We start from the raw sequence: 27291 nt of genomic DNA on the forward strand, positions 1-27291 counted from the left end.
TTATGACTCATTAAAGGCTCAGATGATAATTAGCAGTTTTTAGCAATAAGATCTTTTTTTACTTAAGGTATGTACATTGGGTTTTTTTAGACATAATGCTATTGCACACCTACTAGACTACAGTACAGTTGACCCCTTGGACAGTGCAGGAGGTAGGAGCACTGACCCCCTGCACAGTCACAAATCCACATATAACTTTTTCTTTTTTTGCTTTTTATTTTTTAAATTATTTTTTAGGGCTGCACCTATGGCATATGGAAGTTCCCAGGCTAGGGTTTGAATCAGAGCTATAGCTGCCGGTCTACATCACAGCCACAACAATACCAGATCCTTAACCTACTGAGCAAGGCCAGGGATCGAACCCACATCCTCATGGATACTGGTCGGGTTTGTTACCATTGAGACACAATGGGAACTCCCCACATACAACTTTTGACTCTCCCCCCCAAACTTAATTACTAATAGCCTCTGGTTGACTGGAAGCCTTGCTGATAACGAACAGTTGAGTAACACATATTTTCTATGTTATATATACATATATTTTATGCATTCTTCTTTTTTTTTTTTTTTGCTATTTCTAGGCTATGTGGTTTGTCTGTGAGTTTTTTCAAATTACAGCAAATCACAAAACATTTTTCCAACATATTTATCAAAAAAACTGCATGTAAGTGGATTCATGCAATTTAAACCTGTTTTTCAAGGGTCAACTGTATGGTGTAAACATAACTTTTATGTACACTGGAGAACAAAAAACTTTGCATGACCCACTTTATTGCAATCTTTGCTTTGTTGCAGTGGTCTGGAACCAAACCTGCAATGTCTCTGAGGTATGCCTATATATTAATGGACCACAGTGGAGATGGTTATACACCCAAATGCTAACACTCCTAATGGGTGGAATTATAAGTGACTGATTTTTATAAATTGAAAGTGATAAAAAATTACATATGGGCAGGGATTGGCACACTCCCATTTACATGTATTCCTTGTGTTCATCATGAATACCAAAAATGACTAGTTTCTAAGACAGTGGACTCTGTTCAAGGTAAGAACCAGACCAGTGGTTCAGTGCTCTAGGTCATTAGCAAATATTAGATATATAGTTTATGCACAATAGAAGATGTGACCTGCTTAGCACAGTGGGTATTAAGAAAGTGCCTCCTGCCACCTCCCCTAGCCAACCCCAGCCTTGGCTGTCTCCCATCATTAATTTCAAAAATACTTTTCAGAAAAAAGAGAACTCAGTTTAAATCCCAATCCTTATTCACCTTAAGAGATCACTTCAGACCCCATGTGTTCATTTCCTCATCTCCAAGCTAAGGGGACTAGTCCACTTACCTCCTCTCCCAAGATTCCTAAATTCTATGATTCCATCAATGGAAAAAAGTGAGTGAGAACCCACCAGACCTGGACAAAGGAGGGACTTTTCTATGTGACTAATCTGCTAAAGTGGCCTTCCTTCAACCATTTTAGGTCGTGGCACAGCAGAAACGAATCCTACTAGGAACCATGAGGTTTCAGGTTCAATCCCCGACCTCGCTCAGTGGGTTAAGGATCCAGCATTGCTGTGAGCTGTGGTTTAGGTCACAGACACGGCTTGGATCTGGCGTTGCCATGGCTGTGGCATAGGCCAGTAGCTGGAGCTCCAATTAGACCCTTAGCCTGGGAACCTCCATGTGCTTCAGTTACAGCCCTAAAAAGCAAAAACAAAACAAAACAAAACAAACCATTTCATTTGGCTGAAAAGAGTACCCTTGTGTATTTTCAGCCTGTAGAAGACCACCAAGAATGGACCACCACAGGAGTCTCGACATAATGATTATATTTATTATTTTATCACTACATTAGAAGTGAAAATAAGCTGTGAGCATCGGCAAATGCATGCCACATCATGAAGCTTATGGAACAATGGAGACATCAAGTGCAGGAAGTTAAAAGCGGCTTATCTCTTAGGGATGTGAGGACTACACACACACAGGTCATTAATGGTGAGATTATTGACAGCATCAGCCAGCTGGAATTTATGTACCAATGGAAAGTTTAGAAACAAAACTAAGAGAACATTAGCTACCACTTGACCTCTTAGCCAGGGATTCTGGATGGAAAGACTTCAGACCATGCCTAAAATCTCTACAAGCACATAGGTTTACAAAAAATAAGCTTAAAACCAAGACATCCAGGCAATGTTGAAATTTGTTCTTGGAGGAAACTCCCATTTTACGATGTTTGAACACACTCTTTCTCCTGTTGGATAGCTGGGGAAAAAAAAAATAACAACAATCATTAAAATGGTATTTTCCTAAGATTAAGTTTAATCTCTTCCAAAAGAGCTCTTTTCCAAGTCATTGAAGGCTACCATACCCGCTTTAAATTTAGAATTCCAAGGCACTAACTGCAAATCCTCAGCTGTGTGTGTGTGTGTGTTTATCACCTGAACATTAGAATCTACATCAACCATGTCTGTTTTTCTGTATCAGATTTAGATTTATGCTTTTCCCATTTTTTCCATAGACTATTCTGAGACTGAAGAGCAAGTGAAGCATTTTACTCAGATTTATCTATCACTATGTAATTAGGAAGTTATACCTTTTCAGACAATTTGGACTAATTTAGGAACTCTCAAATAACAGTGACGTGACAAAAAGTGCCCCTCAGTTTTGTGAAGTGCTTGGCGTTTCTTCATCAGTCTGTAACTCCCAAAGACAAACTTGATCCCTTGGGTCTAGAAGCCCCAAATGCACCCAAGATCTAAACTTGTTCTCTTCCTTATCTTGTTGGCAGGTACAGAAAAAGTCAAAGCTGTAAAGTTTGTATGGTTCTTTAGGAATGAGATCATGGAGCCAAATTGCCAGATGTGGGAAACTCCAAATAAACACATAATGGCCAAAGCTAAGATTTTTCTAGTGTTATGTTTAATACTTCAAAATTGTTTGTCATGTGATTTTTTAGTGATTTTTCCAACATGACAATATTTTTTTTATTCCCCCACTACTTCTTAGGTCTATCATGTAAGAAACACTTATATGACCCACGTAAAAAGGCAAATATTTGATATTTTTAAGAGTTGCATTAAATTCATTGGATACATAATTATTGTTCTCTTTGTGGCAAAATTTACTAGAATTTACCTATTTACTAAACCTATGAATATTCCCCCATTGCTTTTCATCACTAGAACCCCACCCCCACCCCATTACTTACTTTCCTTGGAGGGGAGAGTATTTTTTTCTTCAGTATTAGTTTTCTTCAGTTTTGATCTGTCAAATTTCTCCACTTCAGACAAATCTGGCTTATCACCCATCTTGATTAAAAGAAAGACTGAGAAAAAATTTTAATGTAACTGGAAGAACTATTATCACTCTAAGGGACCACAGCCTGAAATTCTCACATGTAATATCAGCATGTATTTTATCTGCTGATTTTTAACAAGAAAATAGCACATATCTTAGGAAAGTCATGGTTTTATCAAAATGCTTTGAATTCCACATCATTACCCCATTTCTAATAGGCAGTAAAAGACAGTGAATCAGGAAGCACTAGAAACCAAGATGCTCTAAACCCCAGAGTCAATATGTCTGACTCCTAAAAAATCATAGTGAAGGTCAAATAGAGGTGACAGAAGCACAAGAGCAGATAGAGACAGAAGAAAAAATAAGGACTGGGTTTAACCAGATAATGAATTTGTGACAGGAGACAGCACTATTTGAACACCTGCACCTTGTATGCAATTACTTGGGGGGGAGGCATTTTTCTTGGGGGTTAGGGAGCAGCACACAATAAAGGGTGGCATAAATTGTACTATTTTCTTTCCATTGCATTTACCCAAAGACAGTAGATTACGGAGCTGCAAGAAGAGAGGGAGGAGATTTAATCCTGTCATAACTAATGAGAGGTCTCATAATAGTTCCTTTTGGCACTAGTTTGTAAATGCTATGAGACATCACAGCTAATTATGATCAGACTCAGGACTTCAGCAGAATGAGATTAAACCAAATAGAGTTGATTTTAATTTCACATTTTATCCTTAAAGGGTGGAGCTAGGAGATGAGGTGGCCTGTGATCATTTCAGGTTTGTCCAGAAGAGACCCCTGAGCTTGGAAAGCAGAGCTCTCCCGCGCGTGCCTGGCCCCACCCTGGTGGGGTAAGACACATCTAGTGTCCAGATTAAAACAGAGAGGCCCCCAAGAAGCCAGACATCCCGAGCATGCCTCCCATCTATCGAGGTCACCTTAAGACCCTTCTTTGACAAGTGATCAGCTGCCAATATCCAGAGGTAGGGAAACAGGGACTTCAAATAAATAATAACAGGGCCGGGCGCATAAGCCACTTTGTTAGCAGCAATTTGCTTACATTTAAAAATAACTCTCATCATTGTCGGAAGCTCAGCCCAATCTAATAGCCACAGGAGGGGAGGGAGGGAAGGGCCAGCTCCAGAGGGAGGGTCCATTGCAAGAGGCCCCAAATTCCTCGTCCTCGCGGCCTCGGACCTGCCGCCAGGGGAGCGGCCGCTCTGGGGGCTCCCCGCTTCGACCTTTCAGGGACCGACGCAAGGAGGATTCAGCATCGCGCGCAGAAGGCAGCACAGCGAAGACAAAGGCGCGAACTCGCCAAGACGCGCAGATACAAAACGCTCATCCCAACCCCCGCCCTTTCAGTTCCAGGACGCCTGACACCTGATCCCCGCGGCCGCGCAGCCTCTTGTCCCCATAGTCCTCTGGCTCCCTCGGGGCCGCACATCCTCACCCGAAGCCTTGGAGACCGGAGAAAGGCCGACCGATGCGTTGGGATTGCTCTGCACCCTGGACGAGGTTAGCCTTCCCGCGCGGAACCCTGCTGTTATAATCTGCAGGCAGGCCCCGCCCCAGACCCCGCCCTAGTCTTCTCCGATTGGCCAAGGGGTCCCAGACTCGCCTCCTCATCCTTCCCGCCATTTTCGCCTCGTTGGCCTGAGTCCACCGTCTCCCCTCTACTCAGGACCTCACCCCTGCAACAGGGTCTTGAGAACGTCATACTAGATCAACCTCCCTAGACCCCATCCAAGCTCTTTCGGATTCGCCCAGGGATCTGTTGCTGGTCTACCTCCCCTGCTTCTCCCACTACTTTTGTCCTGAGGGTCCACTTCCCTTTCTCCCCAGTATACTCACTCCTCCACAATAGGAGCCTCTGCAATAAGCAGGCACAACTGCTCAGTTAGCTTTCAACGTAGGAATCTCCACGATCCAAGCTACTCCTGGGAATCCTGGCTTTTTATAGCCATAGGAGCCTAAGTATGCTGTGACAACCAAATATTGATTTGGAAGCGATGTTCAGTATCTGTTCTAATCCTTAGCAGGTCATGGAGGAGGGGTGCTCATGGGCGGTCATTCACCCCCACAGCTGGGCATTTCTGTGACAGTGGTGCGCCCCTTTGTAAAAGTCACATTTTCTAATTTCCCAACCACTGAACCTGGTAGCAGTTAGTTTAGGGTAATCAGAGGAGAATCTACCGAGGCTATTCTTCATGATACCTCCAATCTTGATCACATTGCTTGGCCCACACCAAACACTTAAATACTTGTCTGTAGATTGAATTAAGCCAGGATAGAGCAGAATTTTTGGACAGCAGCACCACCTAGTGTCTATTTTGGGAGAGAGAAATGAAATCTAGCAGTTAACTTGAAAGAACTAAAACTTCGAGGTCATTTTCTGGATATTCACCTAGAACTTCAGAGCGATAAAGCAAAATGGAAATAGGACCATGTCTTTAGCTTGCACCCCATATTTTCCACATGGCTCATTTCTGGTGGTAGTGATCTACATAGATTCGAATTATTCTTTCATCAAGCATATCTCAGGCCTTCCCCACCTCCCTCCATGCCCTTTTTAATGCTCTTGTAGCATGTTGTGTAAATTTCAGAGTTTTCTATGTTTGTTTGAGGAACTTTTAAAACTGAAAATCACACTCGTTCAACAAATAATATGCACTGAGTATCTACAACATTCCAGGCATTAAATATAACAAACACCAGTGTTTCTGCTACTCATATTTGGAAGCTGTTGATATTTACATATATATATATATATATATATATATAATATTTAGGTATTTTTAAAAACTGAATAGAATCATTATAGAAAAATTGAGATTTCTTGACCTTCACCCCATTTACACTCCCCTCCCACTTGCCCAGGGGTACTCCTATCCTTAATGTGACATGTAGTCTCCAGCCCATCTTTCTATCATTGCAGATTTATGTGACTTGTTTCCTGGAGCAACATGGAGCATTCTGTGGACCAGTATTCCAAGTGAAAGACTGAGTTTCCACATCTCTTGGGGTCTACAGAAAGCCCCAGGCACCTCCTCCTCCCTAGCCCAAACTTCAAAGTCTATCTTGAATCTTCCATCAGAACTCATTATAACGTCTATCTCCATTTGTGTGAGTCACCACAAAACCCCTCAATCCCCACAACACCCCTTAACTCCCACATTCTAACTTCCATAAGGCTGTAACCACATTCTCTCTTTAGTTCATTTCCCACACCCCTTCCCTACTGCTAAAACACAATGCAACTTCCATAATTCCTCTGTGTCCTCACCCTCTTTTCTGGATATGCTCTTCTTTGTCTTCCCCTCATAGAAAACAAGCTCTTCCCTGAGGGCTCTGTGTCCCCTGAGGTCCACCGAAGAGGAGAAGATGATTTTTCTCTCCCACCACCATTGTACAACAGAGGCTGAAGTTCTGGTGAATGTCTTCCTTGGTTCTCATTGCTGCCTTTACAACATTCTTCTCCCACATCCCTGAAAACCTCCAGCTTTGAACAGTTTATGTCACCATCTACCTTTCATTGTCATCATCTGCCAAACTTCAGTGCTCCCCTCCCTTATTTCTCAAAGATTTTAGCTCCTGGGACTAGGTCACTTCCAACCACAGTAATCTTACCTTAATTCCTGCTGAGCTCAAAAATGATTATTCTGATACACTGGTTCCCTCAGTTCCTTGAACATTTCTCCTACATGACATTGTCCTTGACCCCACCTCAGCCACTCACTTGCATGGCCATACCCTAAACTTTGTCTTTGAAACTATAGCAATTCCTCCATAATCTCAACTTCAAACATCCCTCTCTATGATTGTCATCTCCCCTCTTTTCAGTTCACTCCCTTTGGTATCCGAGCCCCACCTTCTTTCAACCTCACTGGAATCTCCATTCCATTGATCTTACCACTTGCTCCCTTATTGTCTTTGCTCCCCTCCTTCCCAAGGTCAAATGCCATACTTAGTCTTTATAATCACTCATTGACATATATGCTGCACTCTCCTGCCCCTCTCTCACATCGTATTGCTAACCTCGTCAAAAAAAAAAAAAAAAAAAAATCCAAGTACACTTCAAGGAGACTAAACCCACAGCTAAATTTGCTGGAGGAAAATACACAACCACATGACTAATTTCAGTTTAAATTCATGACCAAGAATGTCAATCGAGCCTTTAATGCTACCAGTTAATCACTCTATAGGTGTCCTGTCCCTTAATTTTCTCACTTTCCTAAATTATTATTTCATACCTTCTCTCTCCTCAAACTCCCAACAACACCTCCCATCCCAATTTTTTTTTACTTCCTATTCCACCAGAAAATCATAGACATCAAAAGAGAACTTCCAGGAGTTCCCTTTGTGGAGCAGTGGAAACAAATCCAACTAGTATCCATGAGGATGCAGGTTCAATCCCGGCCCTCACTCAGTGGGTCAGGGATTCAGCATCTCCATGAGCTGGGCTGTAAGTCACAGATGTGGCTTGGATCCCGCATTGCTATGGCATAGGCCAGTGGCTACAGCTCCGATTAGACCCCTGGCCTGGGAACTTCCATATGCTGTGGATGTGGCCCAAAAAGAAAAAAAAAGAGAGAGAGAACTTCCATAGACTCCTGCAACCACATACATTGCCTTCTTGTTGACAACTGTATTAAAGTTCTCCAGAGGAACAGAAGCAATTGGATCGATCGATCTATCTATCTATCTATCTATCTATCTATCTATCTATCTATGTATCTGTCTATCTAGTTTTTGCTTTTAAGACCTTGCAGTTTATTGGATGATGCTCACCTACATTATCAAGAGTAATCTTTATTTAAAGTCAGCTGATTGCAGATGTTAACCACATCTACAAAACACCTCCACAGCAATGTTTAGATTGGTGTTTGATTAAGTTGTTCACTACCATGGCCTATCCAACTTGCCATATAGCCATAATTAAAGTGGCTTCATTAAGAACCCTGTCTGGAAGACCACCTAATTTCCTCTGAAGCCTCTATCCTTAGAGTCTCAAATCTGCTTTAGTGATTTTCAAGATAGAGGTTGCCACACACCAAGCTTTCAATTCAATAAATATTTATTGATTATCTACAATGTGGTAGGAACTACTGAGTGTCTATCCCCAAAAAGCTCCATAAATTTGAGATTTTCTGGACAGTAACTTTATTGCATCGGCTTTCAAAGGATACATCTAAATAGTTTACTGAAAGAGTTTCACCAAAAAGATTTGATAGGTTGTTTATCTCTTAGTATTCAGCATTAGGAGTCCCTTTGCAGTCTCGAAAATTTCATCTATTGTATTAATCAAAAAATCAAAGATGACTCCATTATCATGTGAACACAATGAGGCCAACCATTCTCTTTATATTTTGGCTTTTATGTGACATATTTCCTTATCTTTCAAGTCCATCCTGTTCTGTTTACAAATATTTCTTTCTTACTTACTTATTTGATTTTACTACACTAGATGGCTTTTTGCTAAAAAATCATGAAATAAGACCAAAATAAGGAATTTACGACAAAATCTAGGGTGTAATAAGGATGATGCAGCCTCATTATGTAGACCATGTATAATAGCATTTTCTTTCTGGCCTATGTACCTGAAGTTGCACCATTAGATAAAACTATAATTCTTGGAGTATGACAATTGCTGAAGTATAGGTTATAAATAACAAACTGTGGGAGGTCCTGCCATGGCTCAGCAGGTTACGAATCCAACTAGTATCCATGAGGTTGCGGGTTTGATTCCTGGCCTCGCTCAGTGGATTAAGGATCTGGTGCTGCTATGCCTATGCCATAGGCCTATGCTACAGCTCCTATTCGACTCCTAGCCTGGAAACTTCCGTATGCCACAAGTGCAGTCATAAAAAGCAAACAAACAAACAAATTGTGGCCACTCAGTTTCTGAAGAATTTCAGTTCTGGCAGCCATATCTTCTTGATTCCTACAACTCTGACCCAAACTTAGGCTTGTAGTCAGGCCAACTTTGTTTCTGATCCTCCCCTAACCTTGGTCTATTTAATTGAGCTTTTGGCTTCCTGTTTTAGGAAATGGCGTCAGTCTTACTTCTCCATATTTTCCCCCCACTCTCTTGCTCTTAGAACCAAATTCTTCCATGACCGAAGATCTTCCTGTTCTTGCTAATCATCCTAAGGCTTACCTCTTGTCTCTGGACTCCAGTTCCCTTGTATTTGACCCCTCTTGTATTTGACTACTTTATTGGATCTTCTACCTGAAGCCAGAGTCACACAAATCTCCTCCCTGGAGGTGTTATTTGTCTGCTGACTAGAATCCATTCTTAGCCAATAACAAAACTGATTCTTACTTTCAACTTTTTTCAACTTTTTTCCAACGTTTTTCATAGACTATGGCAAAAATTCTTCCTTGATTGCCTTCCTTGATGCCCATTGCCATACCCTAAATTGAACATCAGCTGCTATTCCTATAAGTAAAAGACAGAGGCAAACTTTGAAAAGATATTTCTTTATTGGTTTCTTTAAATTTGGCATATTATTTTACTGAAGAAATATACTGTTTTACAGTGGAAGAAGTAGGATAAAACTGCTATGTAGTCTAGTTAACAGAGCAGCAATTATGTTCCCAGCCTTGGATATTTTATTCTGTGGTTCACAAAACAGGATTTTCATTTTCTTAAAAATGTTTTTAAATTCCAAAAATGATATGAAATGTCAGGGAGAGAAAGGAAGAAAACCAACATTTTAAAAAAGTTCTTATTTTGGATTTCTCTTGTGGTGCAGGGGGTTAAGGATCTAGCTTTGTTACTGCAATGGCTGGGGTTGCTGCTGTGGTATAGATTTGATCCCTGGAATAGGAACTTCGATATGCTGTGGGCATATAGGGAAAAAAAGTTCTTATTTCACACAGCTTACTGTTGTAGTAGGCTCTTACATGATCCTGATGACAACTATGAAAGTTAGGCTTTGAATTCATTAAAGTCTTAGGATTAAAACTTCATGAAACTATTCTTCACACTTTGATCTCACTCCAGAACTCTTGGTCAATATTATTAAACCATGCTACTTATAAAAATGCAGGATTAGGAGTTCTTTTATGGCACAACAGGTTGAGGATCTGGCATTGTCACTGCAATGGTTCAGGTTGCTTCTATAGCATGGGTTCGATCCCTGGCTTGGGAACTTCCACATGCCACAGGCATAACCAAAAAAAAAAAAAGTGTTATTAAGCAAATGATGGCACACTAAACATTGTTCAGCACCTTGCTTTTTTCACTTAAAAATTGTTTTGGAGATCATTAAATATAGGTATATATAGATAGAATTGCTCTTTCTTTTTAATAGCTGCATGTTGCACCATGATACACCATAATTTATTTAACCTGTCCCATTGATTATTATTTCACATCTTTCCAATCTTTTACAATTAAAAACAATTCTGGAGTTCCTGTTGTGGAGCAGCAGAAACAAATCCAACTAGGAACCATGAGGTTGCAGGTTCAATCCCTGGCCTCACTCAGTGGGTTAAGGATCCGGCAGTGCCATGAGCTGTGGTGTAGGTCACAGATGTGGCTCATATCTGGCATTGCTGTGGCTCTGGTGTAGGCTGGCAGCAACAGCCCCAATTAGAACCCTAGCCTGGGAACCCCCATGTGTGGCGGGTGCAGCCCTAAAAAGACAAAAAGTCAAAAAAAAATTCTACAGTAAATATCTTTGTACACATAGCATTTTGCAATGTACAAATATTACTTTAGGAGAGATTCTTAAAACACAATTACATAATTTCTGGTCAATGGTTATTTGCATTTGTTTTTTGATAAGTATTGCCCAATAATCTTTATAGAGGGTGCAACAATTTACACTCCCACTAACAATATACAAAAATGCCAGTTTTCGAATTCTACCAAACATACTGAGAACTTATGTGAATCCTTCTCAAAAACTTCCAAAAGATTGAAAAGAAGTGAACAATCCCAAAGCCACTATCACCCTGATATCAAAACCAAACAAGACGCTACCAAAAAAGAAAATTCATGGCCAATATATTTGATAAATATAGAGGCAAAAATCCTCAACAAAACATTAGGAAACCAAATCCAGTAACACACAATAAAGATCATACACCACGACATAGTTGGACTCACCCCAGGGTGACAAGGATAGTTGAACATAAGCAAGTCAATCAATCTGATATACTACATCAACAAAAGAAAAGACAAAAATCACATGATTATCTCAATAGATGCAGAAAAATCCCTTGATAAATTTCAACATATATTCATGATAAAAACTCTTCCCAAAGCGGGTATGATGGAACATTTCTCAACTTAATACAAGTCATTTATGGAAAACCTACAGTCAATATAATATTCAAACATAGCTGAAAGACTCTGCTAAAATCTGGAACAAGGTAAGTATGCCCACTATTACCACTTCTACTCAGTGTAGTTTTTGAAGTACTAATTAGGCAAGAAAAAGAAATTAAAGGTATCCAAATTTGAAGGAAAGAGGTAAAACTGTCACTGTATGTATATGATATGATACTTTACATAGAAAACACTAAAAACTTCACACAAAAATTACTATAAGTGATAAATGAATTCAGCAAGGTAGCTGGATACAAGATTAACATACAGAGTTCAGTTGCATTTCTTTACACTAACAATGAAATATCAGAAAGGGAATGTAAAAAATAATCCCTTTTAAAATAGCATAAAAATACTTAGGAATAAAACTGGCCAAGGAAGTGAAAGACTTACAAAATAAAGGAAATTGAAGATAATTCAAAAAAATATAAAGCTACCCCAGGCTACACAGGGGATTAAGATGACAGAATAGAAGGACTGGAGCTCATCTTCTCTCATAAAAACAACAAAATTTACAACCAAATGCTGAGCAATCTTCAACAAAATGGACTGGAAACTTTCAAAAAGATATCCTACTCCAGAGGACAAAGAGGAGGCCACATCAAGAGGTAGGAGGGGCGATTACATGATATAAGCAACCCCATACCTCCCGGGTGGGAAGCCCCACAGACTGGAAACTAACTGGTTCACAGAGACTCACCTACAGGAATGAGAGTTCTAAGTCCCACATCAAACCCCCATGCGTGGGATCTGGCACTGGGAGAAAGAGCCTCCAGAGCATCTGGCATTGAAGGCCAGTGGAGCTTGTGCATGGGAGCTCCATGAAACTAGAGGAAATGGAGACCTCATTCTTAAAAGCCACACACAGACATTTACTTGCACTGAGTCCCAGAGCAAATCAGTCTCCATAGGAATCTGGGTCAGACCTGACTGTGGTTCTTGGAGGACCTCCTGGGAAGACAAGGATGAATGTGGCTTGTTGTGGGGGAAGGACATTGGAAGCAAAGCTCTCAGGAATATTCATCAGTGTGTCTTTCTCTGGAGGTGGCCATTTTGGGAAAATCTGGCCCCACCCATCAGCACTGAAAGGCCTCAGGCCAAACAACAATCCAGGTGGGATCACAGGCCCACCCCTCACTAAACAGGCTGTCTAAAGACCCACAAGGCACACAGATGCCTCTAATCTTGCCCAGAGACAAAGCCCCACCCACCAGAGGGATAGGAATCAGCTCCACCTACCAGTGGGCAGGCATCAGAGCCTCCCATCAGGAAGCCTACAGCAAGCCCCTGTACCAGCAGCAGCCACAAGGGGGGCAGACACCAGAAATAAGAGAGGCTACATCTCTGTTATCTGTAAAAAGGTCACCACACCAAAAACCTATACAAATGAAAAGACAGAGAACTATAACTCAGATGAGGGAGAAAGAAAAAAAAAAGCAGAAAAATAGCTAAATGATCAGGAGACTCTGAGCCTCCAGGAAAAAGACTTTAGATTGTTGATGCTGAAGATGATACAAGACATTGGAAATAAACTGGAGGCAAAGATGGATAACTTACAGGAAACACCGAGCAAAGAGATACAAGATATAAAACTTAAGCAAGAAGAGCTGCAAAATACAATAACTGAAATAAAATATTCATTAGAAGCAGCCAAAAGCAGAATACAGGAGGCAGAAGAACAAATACGTGCGGTGGAGGACAGATTAGTGGAATTCACAGATGCAGAACAGAAAAGAGAAAAAAGATTGAAAAGAAATGAAGAGAGTCTCAGAGAAATTTGGGACAATTTTAAATGCACCAACATCCATATTATAGGGATGCCAGAAGGAGAAGAGAGAGAGAGAAAGGGACAGAAAAAATATTCAAAGAGATAATAGTTGAAAACTTCCCAAACATGGGAAAGGAACCACTCACTCCAGGCTAGGAAGCACAATGAGTACCATATAAAATAAACCCAAGGAGGAATACACCAAGACACATATTAATCAAACTGACCAAAATCGAAGACAAAGAGAAAATCTTGAAAGCAGCTAGGGAAAAGAAACAAATAACATACAAGGGAACCCCGATAAGGTTATTGGCAGATTTTTCAGCAGAAACTCTGCAGGCCAGAAGGGAGTGGCATGATATACTTAATGTGATGAAAGGAAAAAACCTCAAACCAAGACTACTATACCCAGCAAGGCTCTAATTCAGATTTGAAGGAGAAATCAAAAGCTTCACAGATAAGCAAAAGCTAAGAGAATTCAGCAACACTAAACCAGATTTACAACAAATACTAAAGGAACTTCTCTAGGCAGAAAAGAAAAGGCCACAACCACACACAAAATTACCACAAATGACAAGGCTCACCAGTAAAGATATGTATACAGTCACCAGTAAAGGTATATATACAGTAAAGATACAAAATTATCCACACACAATTATGCCACCAAAATCAGGAATTGTGAAAAGAGGAGGGTACAAATGCTGTACACTGGAGATGCACTTGCAAGTAAGGGAACAACAACTTAAAACAATCTCATGTATATATTCACTCTTATATCAAAACTTCAGAATAATGGCAAAACAAAAATCTATAATTGATACACAAATGAATAAGAAAAATCAACTCAAATACAACACTAAAGATAGTCATCAAACCAGAAGAGGAGAGAACAAGAAAAGAAGGGAAGAAAAAAGAGCAACAAAAACAAACCCAAAGCAATGAATAAAATGGCAATAAGAACATACATATCAATAATTACCTTAAATGTTAATGGTCTACATACCCCAACCAAAAGACATAGACTGGCTGAATGGATACAAAAACAAGACCCATATATATGCTGTCTTCAAGAGACCCACTTCACTTCTAGGGACACATACAAATCGAAAGTGAGAGGATGGAAGGAACTATCTCATGCAAATGGGGATCAAAAGAAAGCTGGAGTAGCAATACTCATATCAGACAAAAGAGACTTTAAAATGAAGGATATTTTAAGGGACAAAGAAGGTCACTACATAATGATCAAAGGATCAATCCAAGAAGAAGATATAACAATTTTAAATATCTATGCACCCAACCTAGGTTCACCACAATATATAAGGCAACTGCTAACAACCTTAAAAGGACAAATTGACAATAACACAATATAGTGGTGGACTTGAACACCCACTTACACCAATAGACAGATCAACCAGATAGAAAATCAATAAGGAGATACAGGCCCTGAATGATGCATTAGACCAGATGGACTTAAAAGATATTTATAGGACACTCCATCCAAAAGCAACAGAAAACGCAGTCTTCTCAAGTGCACATGGAACATTCTCTAAGATTCATCACATCCTGGGCTATAAATCCAACCTTGGTAACTTTAAGAAAATTGAAATCATATCAAGCATCTTTTCTGACCACAAAGATTTATGGCTGGAAGTCAACAACAAGAAAAAAACTGCAAAAAACACATACACGTGGAGACTAAACAACATGCTACTAAACAACCAATGGATCACTGAAGAAATCAAAGAAATTAAAAAATACTTAGAAGCAAATGACAACAAAGTTATGACATTCCAAAACCTATGGGATGTAGCAAAAGCCACTCTAAGAGGAAAGCTTATTGCAATACAAGCCTACCTCAGGGAACAAGAAAAAGCTCAAATAAACAAGCTAACTTTATATCTAAAGCCGCTAGAGAGAGAACAGACAAGACCTAAAGTTCATGGAAAGAAATCATAAAGATCAGAGCAGAAATCAATGAAATACAAATGAAGAAAACCATAGAAAAGATCAATGAAACAAAAAGCTGTTTCTTTGAAAAGATCAACAAAATCGATGAACCCTTAGCCAGACTTATAAAGAAAAAAAGAGAGAGGACTCAAATCAATAAAATTAGAAATGAAAAAGGAGAAGTAACAATGGACATTGCAGAAATACAAAGGATCATAAGAGACTACTATATGCAACTATATGCTAATAAAGTAAAAAACCTAGAAGAAATGGAAAAAGTGGAAAAGTACAATCTTCCAAGACTACACCAAGATGAAATAGAAAAGATGAAGGGACCAATCACAAGTCTTAAATTGAAACTGTGATTAAAAAACTTCTAACAAACAAAAGTCCTGGACCAGATGGCTTCACAGGTGAATTCTATCCAACATTTAGAGAAGAGATAACACCTACCCTTCTGAAACTATTTCAAAAAATTGCAGAGGAAGGGATACTCCCAAACTCATTCTATGAGGCCACCATCACCCTCATACCAAAACCAAAGATACCACAACAAAAGAAAACTACAGGCCAATTTCACTGATGAACATCGATGAAAAATCCTCAACAAAATACTAGCAAACCACATCCAACAATACATTAAAAGGATTGTACATCATGATCAAGTGGGATTTATCCCAGGGATGCAAGGGTTCTTCAATACCTGCAAATCCATCAGTGTGATATACCACATTAACAAACTGAAGAATAAAAACCATATGATCCTTTCAAGAGATGCAGAAAAAGCCTTTGTCAAAATCCAACACCAATTTCTGATAAAAAACCCTTCAGAATGTGGGCACGGAGAGAACCTACCTCAACATCATAAAGGCCATATATGACAAACCCACAGCTAACACCATTCTCAATGGTGAAAAGCTGAAAGGATTCCTGCCAAAATCAGGAACAAGACAAGGATGTCTGCTCTCACCACTACTATTCAACATAGTTTTGGAAGTCCTAGCAATCAGAGAGGTAAAAGGAATAAAAGGAATCCAAATTGGAAAGGAAGAAATAAAACTATCACTATTTGCAGATGACATGATACTATATCTAGAGAATCCTAAAGACTCTACCAGAAAACTGTTAGAGCTCATTAATGAATTTGGTAAAGTTGCAGGAAACTAAATTAATACACAGAAATTGACTGCATTTCTATATACTAACAATGAAAGATCAGAAAGAGAAACTATGCAAGCAATCCCATTTACCACCACATTCAAGAGAATAAAATACCTAGGAGTGAACCTACCTAAAAAGACAAAAGACCTGTACTCTGAAAACTATAAGACACTGATGAAAGAAATCAAAGGTGACACAAATAGATGGAAAGATATACCATGCTTGTGGATTGGAAGAGTTAATATTATCAAAATGACTATACTACCCAAAGCAATCTACAGATTCAATGCAATCCCTATCAAATTACCAAGGACATTTTTCACAGAACTCAAACAAAATATTTTCAAGTTTGTTTGGAAGCACAAAAGACCCAGAATAGCCAAATACATCCTGAAAAAGAAAGATGGAGCTGGAGGAATCAGGCTCCCAGACATCAGACTATACTACAAAGCAATAGTCATCAAAACCATATGGTACTGGCACAAAGACAGACATATAGATCAGTGGAACAGGATAGAAAGCCCAGAATTAAACCTACGCACTTACAGCCAACTAATCAATAACAAAGGAGGCGAGAATATACAATGGAGAAAAGACAGCCCCTTCAATAAGTGGTGCTGGGAAAACTGGACAGACACATGGAAAAGAATGAAATTAGAACACTCCCTAACACCATACACAAAAATAAACTCAAATTGATGAAAGACCTAGATATAAGACCAGATACTATACAACTCTTAGAGGAAAACATAGGCCAAACACTCTCCAACATAAATGACACAACTTCTCAGATCCACCTCTTAAGAGTAATGACAGTAAAAACAAAAATAAACAAATGGGACTTAGTTAAACTTAAAAGTTTCTGCACAGCAAAGGAAACCCTAAATGAAATGAAAAGACAGCACACAGAATGGGAGAAAATCTTTGCAAATGAAGTGACTGACAAGGGATTAATCTCCAAAATTTATAAACACCTCTTACTGCTCAACAACAAAAAAAAAACAACAAACAACCCCATCAAAAAATGGGCAGAAGAACTAAATAGACAATTCTCCAAAGAAGACATATGGATGGCCAAGAAACACATGAAAAGATGTTCAACATCACTCATTATTAGAGAAATGCAAATCAAATCCACTATGAGTACCACCTTAAACCAGCCAGATTGGCCATCATCAAAAAGTCTACAAACAATAAGGCTGGAGAGGGTGTGGAGAAAATGGAACCCTATTACACTTTGGTGGGATTGTAAATTGGTGCAACCACTGTGGAAAACAGTATGGCGATTCCTCAGAAAACTAAACATAGAATTACCATTTGATCCAGCAATCCCACTCCTGGGCATCTATCCAGAGAAAACCATGACTTGCCAAGACACATGTGCTCCGATGTTCATTGCAGCACTATTTTCAATAGCCAAGACATGGAAACAACCTCAATGTCCATCAGCAGAGGAGTGGATCCAGAAGATGTGGTACATATACACAACAGAATATTACTCAGCCATTAAAAGGAACAATATTCTGGCATTTTTAGCAACATGCCCTAGAAATTATCATGCTAAGTGAAGTCAGCCATACAATGAGACACCAACATCAACTGCTTTCACTGACGTGGAATCTGAGAAAAGGACACAATGAACTTCTTTGCAGAGCAGATACTGACTCACAGATTTTGAAAAACGTATGGTTTCCCACGGAGACAGTTTGGGGGTGGGGGGGTGTGCTGGGATTATAGGATGGAAATCCTATAAAATTGGCTTGTGACGATCATTATACAACTATAAATGTAATAAATTCATTGAGTAATAAAAAAAAAAAAACTACCCCAGGCTCCTTTTTTTTTTTTTCCCCTTTTTAGGGATGCACTCACAGCATATGGAGGTTCCCAGGCCAGGGGTCCAATCAGAGCTGCAGCTGCTGGCCTATGCCACAGCCACAGAAACATCAGATCTGAGCCACATCTGTGACCTGCATCACAGCTCATGGCAATGCCAGAGCCTTAACCCACTGAGTGACGCAAGGGATTGAACCCGCAACCTCATGGTTCCTAGTCAGATTCGTTTCCATTGCACCACAATGGGAACTCCACTGCAGGGTCTTGTATTGGAAGAATTAATATTGTTAAAATGTCCACACTAACCAAAGCCAAGTACATGTTTAATGCAATCTCTATCAAATTACTCATGACGTTTTCACAGAATTAGAACAAATAGTCCAAAAATTTATAGGGAACCATAAAAGACCCAAAATTTCCAAAGCAATCCTGAGGAAAAAGAACAAAGTTGGAGGTATAAGCTTCCCACACTTCAGACAATACAACAAGGCTACAGTAATCAAAGCAGCATGGTATTGTCACAAAACAAACATATGGATCAATGGAACAGAATAGAGAGCCCAGAAATAAACCCACACACATACAGTCAATTAATCTTTGACAAAGGAGGCAAGAATATACATTTGAGAAAGGACAATCTCTTCAGCAAGTGGTACTGGGAAATTTGGACACCTGCATGCAAATCAATAAAGTTAGAACACACCCTCACACCACATACAAAAACAAACTCATAATGGCTTAAAGACTTAAACATAAGACATGACAACATAAAACTCATAAAAGAGAATATAGGCAAAACATTCTTGGACATAAATCGTACCGATGTTTTCTTAGGTCAGTCCCCCAAGGCAATAGATATAAAAGCAAAAATAAACAAATTGGACCTAATTAAACTTAAAAGTTTTTGCACAGCAAAATAAAATAAACCATAAACAAAACGAAAATAAAACCCAGAGAATGGAAGAAAGTATTTGCAAATTAAGCAACTGACAAGGGATTAATCTCCAAAATATATAAGTAATTCATGTAGCTCAATATCAAACAACCCAATCACAAAATGGGCAGGAGTTATAAATAGACATTTCTTCAAAGACGACATACAGATGGTCAAAAAACACATGAAAAGATGCTTAACACCACTATTAGAGAGATGAAAATCAAAACTACTATGAGGTACCACTTTACACCAGCCAGAATGGCCATCATCAAAAAGTCTACGAACAACAAATGCTGGAGGGGTGTGGAGAAAAGGGAACCTTCTTACACTGTTGGTAGGAATGTAAATTGTTACAACCACTGTGGAAAACAATATGGAGGTTCCTCAAAAAACTAAAAATAGAACTATCATATGATCTAGCAATCCCGCTCCTTGGCTTATATCCAAAAAATCTATAATTCAAAAAGATACATGCATCCCTATGTTCATAGCAGCACTATTCACAATAGCCAAGACATGGAAACAATCTAAATGCCCATCAACAGATGAATAGATTGAGAAAATGTGGTACATATGTAGAATACTACTCAGCTATAAAAAAGAATGAAATAATGCCATTTGCAGCAACATGGATGCAACCATAGATTATCATACTAAGTAAGTCAGAAGAGAAATACAAATACCATATGATATCACTCGTGGAATCTAAAATATGGCACAAATAAACCTATATACAAAACAGAAACAGACTCACAACGTAGGAAACAGACTTATGGTTGCCAAGGGGAAGGAGCATGGAGTAGGGATGGATTGATAGTATAGGATTAGCAAATGCAAACTAATGTATATAGAATGGATAAACAAGGTCCTACTCTATAGCTCAGGGAACTATATTCAATATCTGTGATAAACTATATGGAAAAGAATATGAAAAAGAATTTATATATATGCATAACTGAATCACTTTGTTCTACAGTAGAATTAACATGACATTTTAAATCAACTACACATCAATGAAACAAATTTTTAAAAAGAATGCCAGTTTTCCCATCTCTTCTCCAATACAATTTGTTTTCATACTTTTTGTTTTTTGCCAGATTGATGAGAAACAATGTATCATTGTAATGATAATTTGCACTTCTGTCATCAGTGAGATGAAACATTTTCTCATATATTTAAGAAATGTTGATTTGTCTTTAGGAACAATTTGTTCATATATTTGTCTACTTTTTCTACTGGGTTGTTGGTCATTGGTCTTTTCTTTATGAATTTACAGGCGCTGCCATATAGTAAAGAGCTTAGTAAGGCATAGGTTCAAGCATGAAAAAAAGACAGAAAAGGAAAAACAAACTTCTATTAAGTCCAAATTACATGTGTCCCCCCAAATGTTCATTGCAATATGTGATATTGAGATACTCCAAGTTTCTTTCCAAAATATATTTTCAGCTTCCTCCACTGAAAAATTATAGAGAGAGCATCTTCAGTGTGGCATCTTCAGTGTGGCTTAGCCCTCTAGGCTAAGCCTTGAGGTTACAAACATCAAAGACAGAGAAACTTAGAGACAAGCATTGATCTGCAAACAATAGAAGGTACCCTTGATGACTCAATGCCCTCTCACTTCTTTCAACCTTCAAAGGAAAATCAAAATTTTTTCTATATTCAGGAAGAATGAGTATATACATTCATTAGGCTGGATGTAGTAGTGAAAATAGGAGTCAGGAAAGCAGCTAGGATCTGCCTTGAGAGTGCATAGGTAGTGTCCCTTTTCTCTAGGACAATAGAAGAGGAGCCAGGAGTGTGACCCTACCTGGATCTAACACCTGACTCTGAGGTGACAGAGAGGGAGAATTGTCTGAGCAGGTGGGGGTCGGTCCTGACAGGGAAAGGTCCTCTTAGAGCAACTGGGAGGACAGAAAAATGGCAAAGTGCGTTACCAGTGGTAATGAGAAAACAACAATGTGGCAGAAAGAATGAGGCCACTGGTGCAGACAAGTGGTTGTGTCCTCAGGCCAGAGAGCTAGGGCTGCCTTCCTTCAGAAGATGGGCAGTGGATGGGCCTCCCTGGGCGCCCCCTCCCACCTTCCTCCAGACTTTGGCCCCTGAAGGTGGGAAGCAGAATTGGGGAGGGCTGCCCCAGAACCCTGGCACCATCTGGCCTCAAATAGCCTCTCCCCTCCCAGCCTGCTTTCCTGATGTTTCCTCTACCTCACCAGACACGTTATGCAGGAAATATGGTGGGTCAGGCCTAAAAAGGGCCCATAACCAGATGGTTTGGCATTTAATCTGTTCTCACTTTAGTTCTGCTTTCTTAACTCTCTTCCACTTCATCTTCCTTTTCAGGTGACAAATAAGGAAACCATACAGTGGGATGAAGGGGAGGGGTGGGAGCTGGAGGAGGGAAGTGGTTCAGGAGTACAAATATACTTGAGTATTAATCCTCTTCCATGAGTACAGAGTTGTTTTCCAAAGTATCTAGGTGCATAAAATATCGCGGGCATCAGGAGAGGCGGAAGCATAAAAATAGCGTATGTACACACCAGAGTAGTGTGATATTAATAAGCTTCACTCCATGCATCTCTGCTTTCTCACCTTAACTTAGACCATTTTTGTGCAAGAGAGAGTAAGGGCGAGAGACTTAAAGAAGAACAAGAGAAGACTAAAGCATTTGGTATTGATCAACAAGTCCAACTTGAGCAGCTTTCCAGACGCCCCGCTCAGGTCCTGCCCATTCCTTCCAAAAAATGAGTGCTGGGAGGGGCGGCTTGGAGGGGACTCTCTCACAGAGGGGACACACAGATTTTAGAGAGGATGAGAATTTATCTTCCTTTCACTTTTCAGCCTCTCTGTCTCAAACCTTTTCCCCAACCTTCTTACCCCGACCCCTACCGCAACCCACTCACCCACCCCTGCAGATCTAGGGCTCAGGAGGGGAGAAATGTGTAAAAACTACATTTTGGTATCCGTCCGCCTTATTAGGCCAGAGCTGATTCACTGACGTCAACTCCCGAAACCGGCAACATTTCAGTTCAGAGGGAAAGATTGTATCCTGGGGCGGAGCGGGGAACTCCAGAGAGAGGTAAACTTAACATGAGACCCTTTGGTTTTAGTCTGTGTCTCCTCGTCCAGCCCTGTTTTTCCTAAATGCAGACCCCGCCCCCGCCCACCCAGCACACCGAACAGCCCGGGTGGGAGGGGCGGAGCTCGCCGGCAGAGGAAGGAGCGGCACTAAGCAAAGCGCGGTATCACTCCGCTTCCGTGAGGCCGGATCCCCTGAAACTCCTCCTCCGCGGCGCCCGCTGTCGGTTTTGGTTCAGTGGACGTGGCGAGACAAAGTCTGCGGAGGGAAAGGTAGCTGTTAAAGAGTCACTAGGAGCGGGTCGCTGAGGCGTCCTGGGGACGGGAAGAAGAAGGAAATACCCAAACGTGACAGTTCTTTGCAGTTACGGCCCTTCATCTGATAAAGCAGGTATCTCGTCCTGAATCCCAGGTGCAGGGCCCATCCCCAAACATAGTCGCCGCCATTGTCTCGTGTTCTTGCGTCCGTCTGACTGTCTGACCTTCTTTCTTAGGGCTCGGCATCTCTCGAGGCAAGGGAATGAGAAAACTGCTTCTGATCCAAGCAGAGCAGGTCAGTGAGAAGGCAGGCATCGCTTGGGAGTGTGGCTGTGGGTGTTAGAGGTGAATGTGGGAGATGTGACCTGGTCATGGGGTGCGGGCGGTGAGAGGGAGAGAGGGACGAGGGTCATTTGAATGGCATCCAACGATCAGTTAAAATCTACCTCATGCTAGCTTGATCTCCAGACAGTCGCCCCACCTCCGACCATGTTTGGGGAAGGAAAAGAGTGTAGTTAGCGGCTTCTAGTGGAGAAATGGCGGATTATATTAGGAGGAGGAGGGGGCTGCTGCTGTGGGCAAGAGCAGTTGTCTGGGGACCCCTGAGAGGGAAAAGTGTATAAAGAGGTTGTGTTTGATAATCAAGGCCCTGGATTAGAAAAGAGCCTCTTGTCCTGGCTACTAGGCTAACCGTTAATAACCAAGTCTCTCCTGCTGTCTTCTCATTTGGTCCTTTGAGTGTGTATCATGCGTTTATATCTGTAGGTTTCTTGCTACATTTGCGGTACTCTACGTTTCTGTAAAGATCTGTAGGGGTCAGCGAACTTCAAAAGAAAGGGGAAAGGAAAAAGGAATTTGGCCTAATTTCTGTAGAGTGGGCAGTGCTTGGATGGTTAAGACTAGAGCAGATAGGGGTCTTGGGGAAGCTCCAGATCTTCTTTCTGCCAGCTTTCCAAACAGGCCTCCCTTAGTCGCACCGTATTTTCAATGGTAGGCTTTGGGGAGGAGAAAGAAACACAAGAACTTAGATGAAATTTAGAAATAATACTTTTCATTGATTTCTCAGCCAGCTTCCATGGTTTTTCTGAGCATTCTACCCTTACTAACACCACTATCTTGGAGGAATGTCTCAGTTGTCTCTGCAGGGGAATTGTCAGACTTTGAGAATGGAGCAGAGGAGCTTGGAGATTTGGCAGAGGGGAGGAAGAAAAGGAGATAGAAATTTTTGGCAGTCCGGTACCTCTATCCAGAAAGAATCAGTGTCCTAGGTGCTGCTCTCTACCAAGGACTCCCATTGTCTCCTGTGTCTCTTTTTATCTCTACATTTGTGCATCTCTGTGTGTAGATCTATCCTTGGGTGTTTGGAACTCTCAATTGTTATGAAGGTTTATAAATGGTTAACCTGACTTGAAATAATGAAGAAGAGAAATATGTCTTGTATCTCTTTAGATTGTTGTGAGGGGAGAGTGATGGATACTAGAGAACGCTATGTCTTCTGTTTTGGCAGTTTACTAACCCGTTTGGTCCTTTGCTGATTTAGTTGGGAGTCTTCTTAAGTCTTGGGCATATAGAAAGGTAATATCTGCTTTATTACTTCCACTTGGTTTTCCTATTTTTGTGCTTCATCCTAGCCCAGTTCTGAAATAGGCAAGAGCCAGTGCAGTCAATGAAGAGGGAAACGGCCTGAAACAGGGAAGAGGAGCAATCATGAAGCAAGGCAATGTGGGAAGGGACTCGAAGGAGGGAAACGCTAGACAAATACAAACATAGGGACGGGGGATCAAGGTCAGTCTACCAAGAGATCAGTTTCCATATCTTTCTGTTTATTTGTCCATAGATCTGCCTTTAGGTCTGCTCTAGGACGTGTCATCACTGAAAGCAAGGAAAGGAAGGAAGTATTACTCCAGATTAGTGCGGGTTAGTGTGAGTGTGAGACTTCCTCAGTAGACCTGTAGGATGAGGTAGTGGAGATCTGCTTGGGTACAGTAGTGGTAAAGAACCAGAAGAGGGATTCTAAAGTCTCTCTCACTCCCATCCAGCTTTTCCACTCTCCATACTCCTATTTTGTGTCTGGAAAAAAGATCAATTGTACCTGCAATAGTAGGGAGCATAAAATGAAGGGGGAGAGAGTTTGCTAATTATCTACCTTTTCCACTTAGCACTGAATTTCCATGTTTCCCTGTCTCTCTGTGCTATCAACATGAGAAAAAAAAATGGAAAAGACTCAAAGCCCCATTTCCTTCCTCCACCCCTAGGTCCAACTTCAGTGGCAGATCTGGTGGCCTTGGAGTGGCTGAAGACCACCACCCTCCACAGGGCTGCGCTCAGGCACACAGCCATCCTTTCCTTCCCTGAGTGAGCTTCCTCTGCACGTTGTTCATATCATTGGCAGGGCCTATAGTTGGAAAGGGGGCTTGAGTGACAACTGGACTTTGTATGAAAACACCAACCTGGGACAAACCTTCAGTCAAGGCTGAGACGTGGGTGGGGATACATAACTTGGCCTTGCCTTTAACTTGGATCATGACTGGCTTCAAGGCTAAGGAAAGGGCAGAGGAGGGGCTGGGGCTGGCCTGAAAGTTGGAATCAGTGGCCCTGCCAACACTAGAGCCAAGGCTAATATCCAAGCCAAGGCAGTGACTGAGGCAGAACTGAAGACAGGACCAGTGATCCAGACCAAGACGGGATGGAGCAGTGGCCAGGACACAGACAGTGACCTACACTGAGGCCATGGCTATGACCAGGGAAGTGAGCAAGATGGAAGCTAAAACTAAGACTAGAGTCGTGGCTGAGACTAAGTCAAAACCCCTGGTAGAACCTAGTGTAGTGTCCCAAACCAAGTCAAAGACCATGCCTGTGTCCAAGATCAGTGCTGTGATCGAGTATGAAGTCAAGGCTGGTGCTGCAAGTGAACCCAATATTAGATCCTTTGCCAGGGCTGATGATAAAGACAATACTCAGTCCAGGTCCCAGAGAAGGAGAGAGGCCAGCATGAAGTTCAGGGCTGGGGATGGAGCTGGTATTGTAATCGAGTCCAGTGATGATGAAGAAAATGCCTGCTCTTGGTTTTGGACCGGAGAAGAGCCTAGTGTAGGATCCTGGTTCTGGCCTGAAGAAGAGACCCCTTTTCAAGTTTATGAGCCTCCACCTAAGATCCCAGAAAAGCCCAAGCCCACACCCAAACCCAAACCCGAACTTACTATAAAGCAAAAAGCTGCAGCATGGTCAAGGGCCAGGTATTGTGTCCTAGTTCCAATAGAGGGAGGGGAGGGCTCCTTGCCTCCAGAAGGAAATTGGACTCTGGTTGAGACCTTGATTGAAACTCCTCTGGGGATTCGGCCTCTGACCAAGATCCCACCCTATAATGGGCCTTATTTCCAGACTTTAGCTGAGATCAAAAAACAGGTTAAGTACAGGGAAAAGTATGGCCCCAATCCAAAAACCTGCCGCTGCAAATCACGTGTTTTTAGTTTAGAACCTAAGGAGTTTGATAAACTTGTTGCCCTACTTAAGTTAACTAGGGATCCTTTCATTCATCAAATTGCTACAATGATAATGGGCATCAGTCCTGCTTATCCATTTACCCAAGATATAATTCATGATGTAGGTATTACTGTTATGATTGAAAACTTGGTCAATAATCCCAATGTTATAGAACACCCTAGAGCTTTAAATAAGGTGGATGACAACTCCGGGTCTTCTGGACAACCAAAAACAGGAGAGTTGTATGTAAATCAGGTTTGTAAGGAAATAATCTCTTCTCCCTTGAACTCCCCTGTGCAACTGGCTGGACTGAAATTATTAGTGCAGCTGAGTGTAAAGTTTGAGGATCACCATATGATTATCAATTATATTCCAGATTTCCTCACCTTGTTAAACAAGGGAAGTGTCAAAACCAAGTTTTATGTTTTGAAAGTGTTTTCTCGCTTGTCTAAAAATCAAGCCAATACAAGAGAACTGATCAGTGCCAAAGTACTGTCATCACTGGTGGCACCTTTTAACAAAAATGAGTCAAAGGCCAATATCCTTAATATCATTGAAATATTTGAGAATATAAACTTCCAATTCAAAAAGAAGGTAAAGCTATTTACCAAGGAAGAGTTCACTAAATCTGAACTTATTTCCATATTCCAGGAAGCAAAAGAGTTTGGTCAGAAACTACAAGACTTAGCAGAGCACAGTGATCCTGAGGTGAGAGATAAAGTTATACGATTAATACTCAAACTCTGAATAGCCGTATGTTCTCACAAAGCCTTGAACAATTTTTTGGTGTTGTAATATGAAACCAGTACATATTATAAATTCAGTATTTATGCTATTTGTGTTGACTGAAGGAGCCAATTTTATGGATACCAAATGATCTTGAGAGCTTGAAGATTTGTTGATTTTTATTGTGCTATGTAAATTGAGATACTTTTAGTATTTCTGCAACATGACCTGATAATTAACCTATTCATCCGAATAAGCTATACATTCTGTGCTTTATGTTGACATAAGTGTATTCGAGACTTTATTTACATGTTAATAAAGTTGCATGCTGAAACTGGTGAAAACATTTGTCCTAGTTCTTCAGTTGGAGTCTAGTCAGAGGGTTAAAGCACAAATAACAAAATGATAAAGAGCACTGTCCATGTCTGTAGGAGGGTACAAACAAAGCAAGTTCACATTGACAGAACCT

The 27291-nt window shown here is 40.7% G+C and overlaps 3 protein-coding genes across 9 annotated transcripts in view; 2 read left to right on the plus strand and 1 right to left on the minus strand.

Annotated features, from left to right (window-relative positions):
* On the minus strand, window positions 1806-4869 carry TMSB15A (thymosin beta 15a). The gene is made up of 3 exons (XM_003135258.4): window positions 4744-4869; window positions 3202-3318; window positions 1806-2255 (listed from the first exon to the last, which is right to left on the minus strand). Exons 2-3 carry the CDS (start codon window positions 3299-3301, stop codon window positions 2218-2220), a joined length of 138 nt encoding a protein of 45 aa, XP_003135306.1. The 5' UTR covers window positions 3302-3318; window positions 4744-4869; the 3' UTR covers window positions 1806-2217.
* Window positions 4205-27166, plus strand: ARMCX5 (armadillo repeat containing, X-linked 5). The gene is given in 5 exon segments (XM_021079854.1): window positions 4205-4223; window positions 4539-4808; window positions 22407-22628; window positions 25158-25296; window positions 25298-27166. Coding segments are annotated over 5 exon segments (2196 nt in total). The 3' UTR covers window positions 26844-27166.
* GPRASP1 (G protein-coupled receptor associated sorting protein 1) overlaps window positions 22480-27291 on the plus strand; it is a 44881-nt gene continuing 40069 nt past the window's right edge. For 2 of the 7 annotated variants that reach the window (XM_021079927.1, XM_021079926.1), the window contains exons 1-4: window positions 22489-22746; window positions 22850-22908; window positions 24869-24968; window positions 26748-26804. The gene's annotated coding sequence lies outside the window, so the exon portion shown is untranslated. Of the gene's footprint in view, window positions 22747-22849; window positions 22909-24244; window positions 24399-24868; window positions 24969-26747; window positions 26805-27291 lie in introns of all 7 variants that reach the window. The other 5 variants (XM_021079932.1, XM_021079928.1, XM_021079930.1 and 2 more) reach the window with 5 other exon arrangements.

The sequence above is a fragment of the Sus scrofa genome, chromosome X (assembly GCF_000003025.6).
Source record: "Sus scrofa isolate TJ Tabasco breed Duroc chromosome X, Sscrofa11.1, whole genome shotgun sequence".
Classification (NCBI taxonomy): Eukaryota; Metazoa; Chordata; class Mammalia; order Artiodactyla; family Suidae; genus Sus; species Sus scrofa.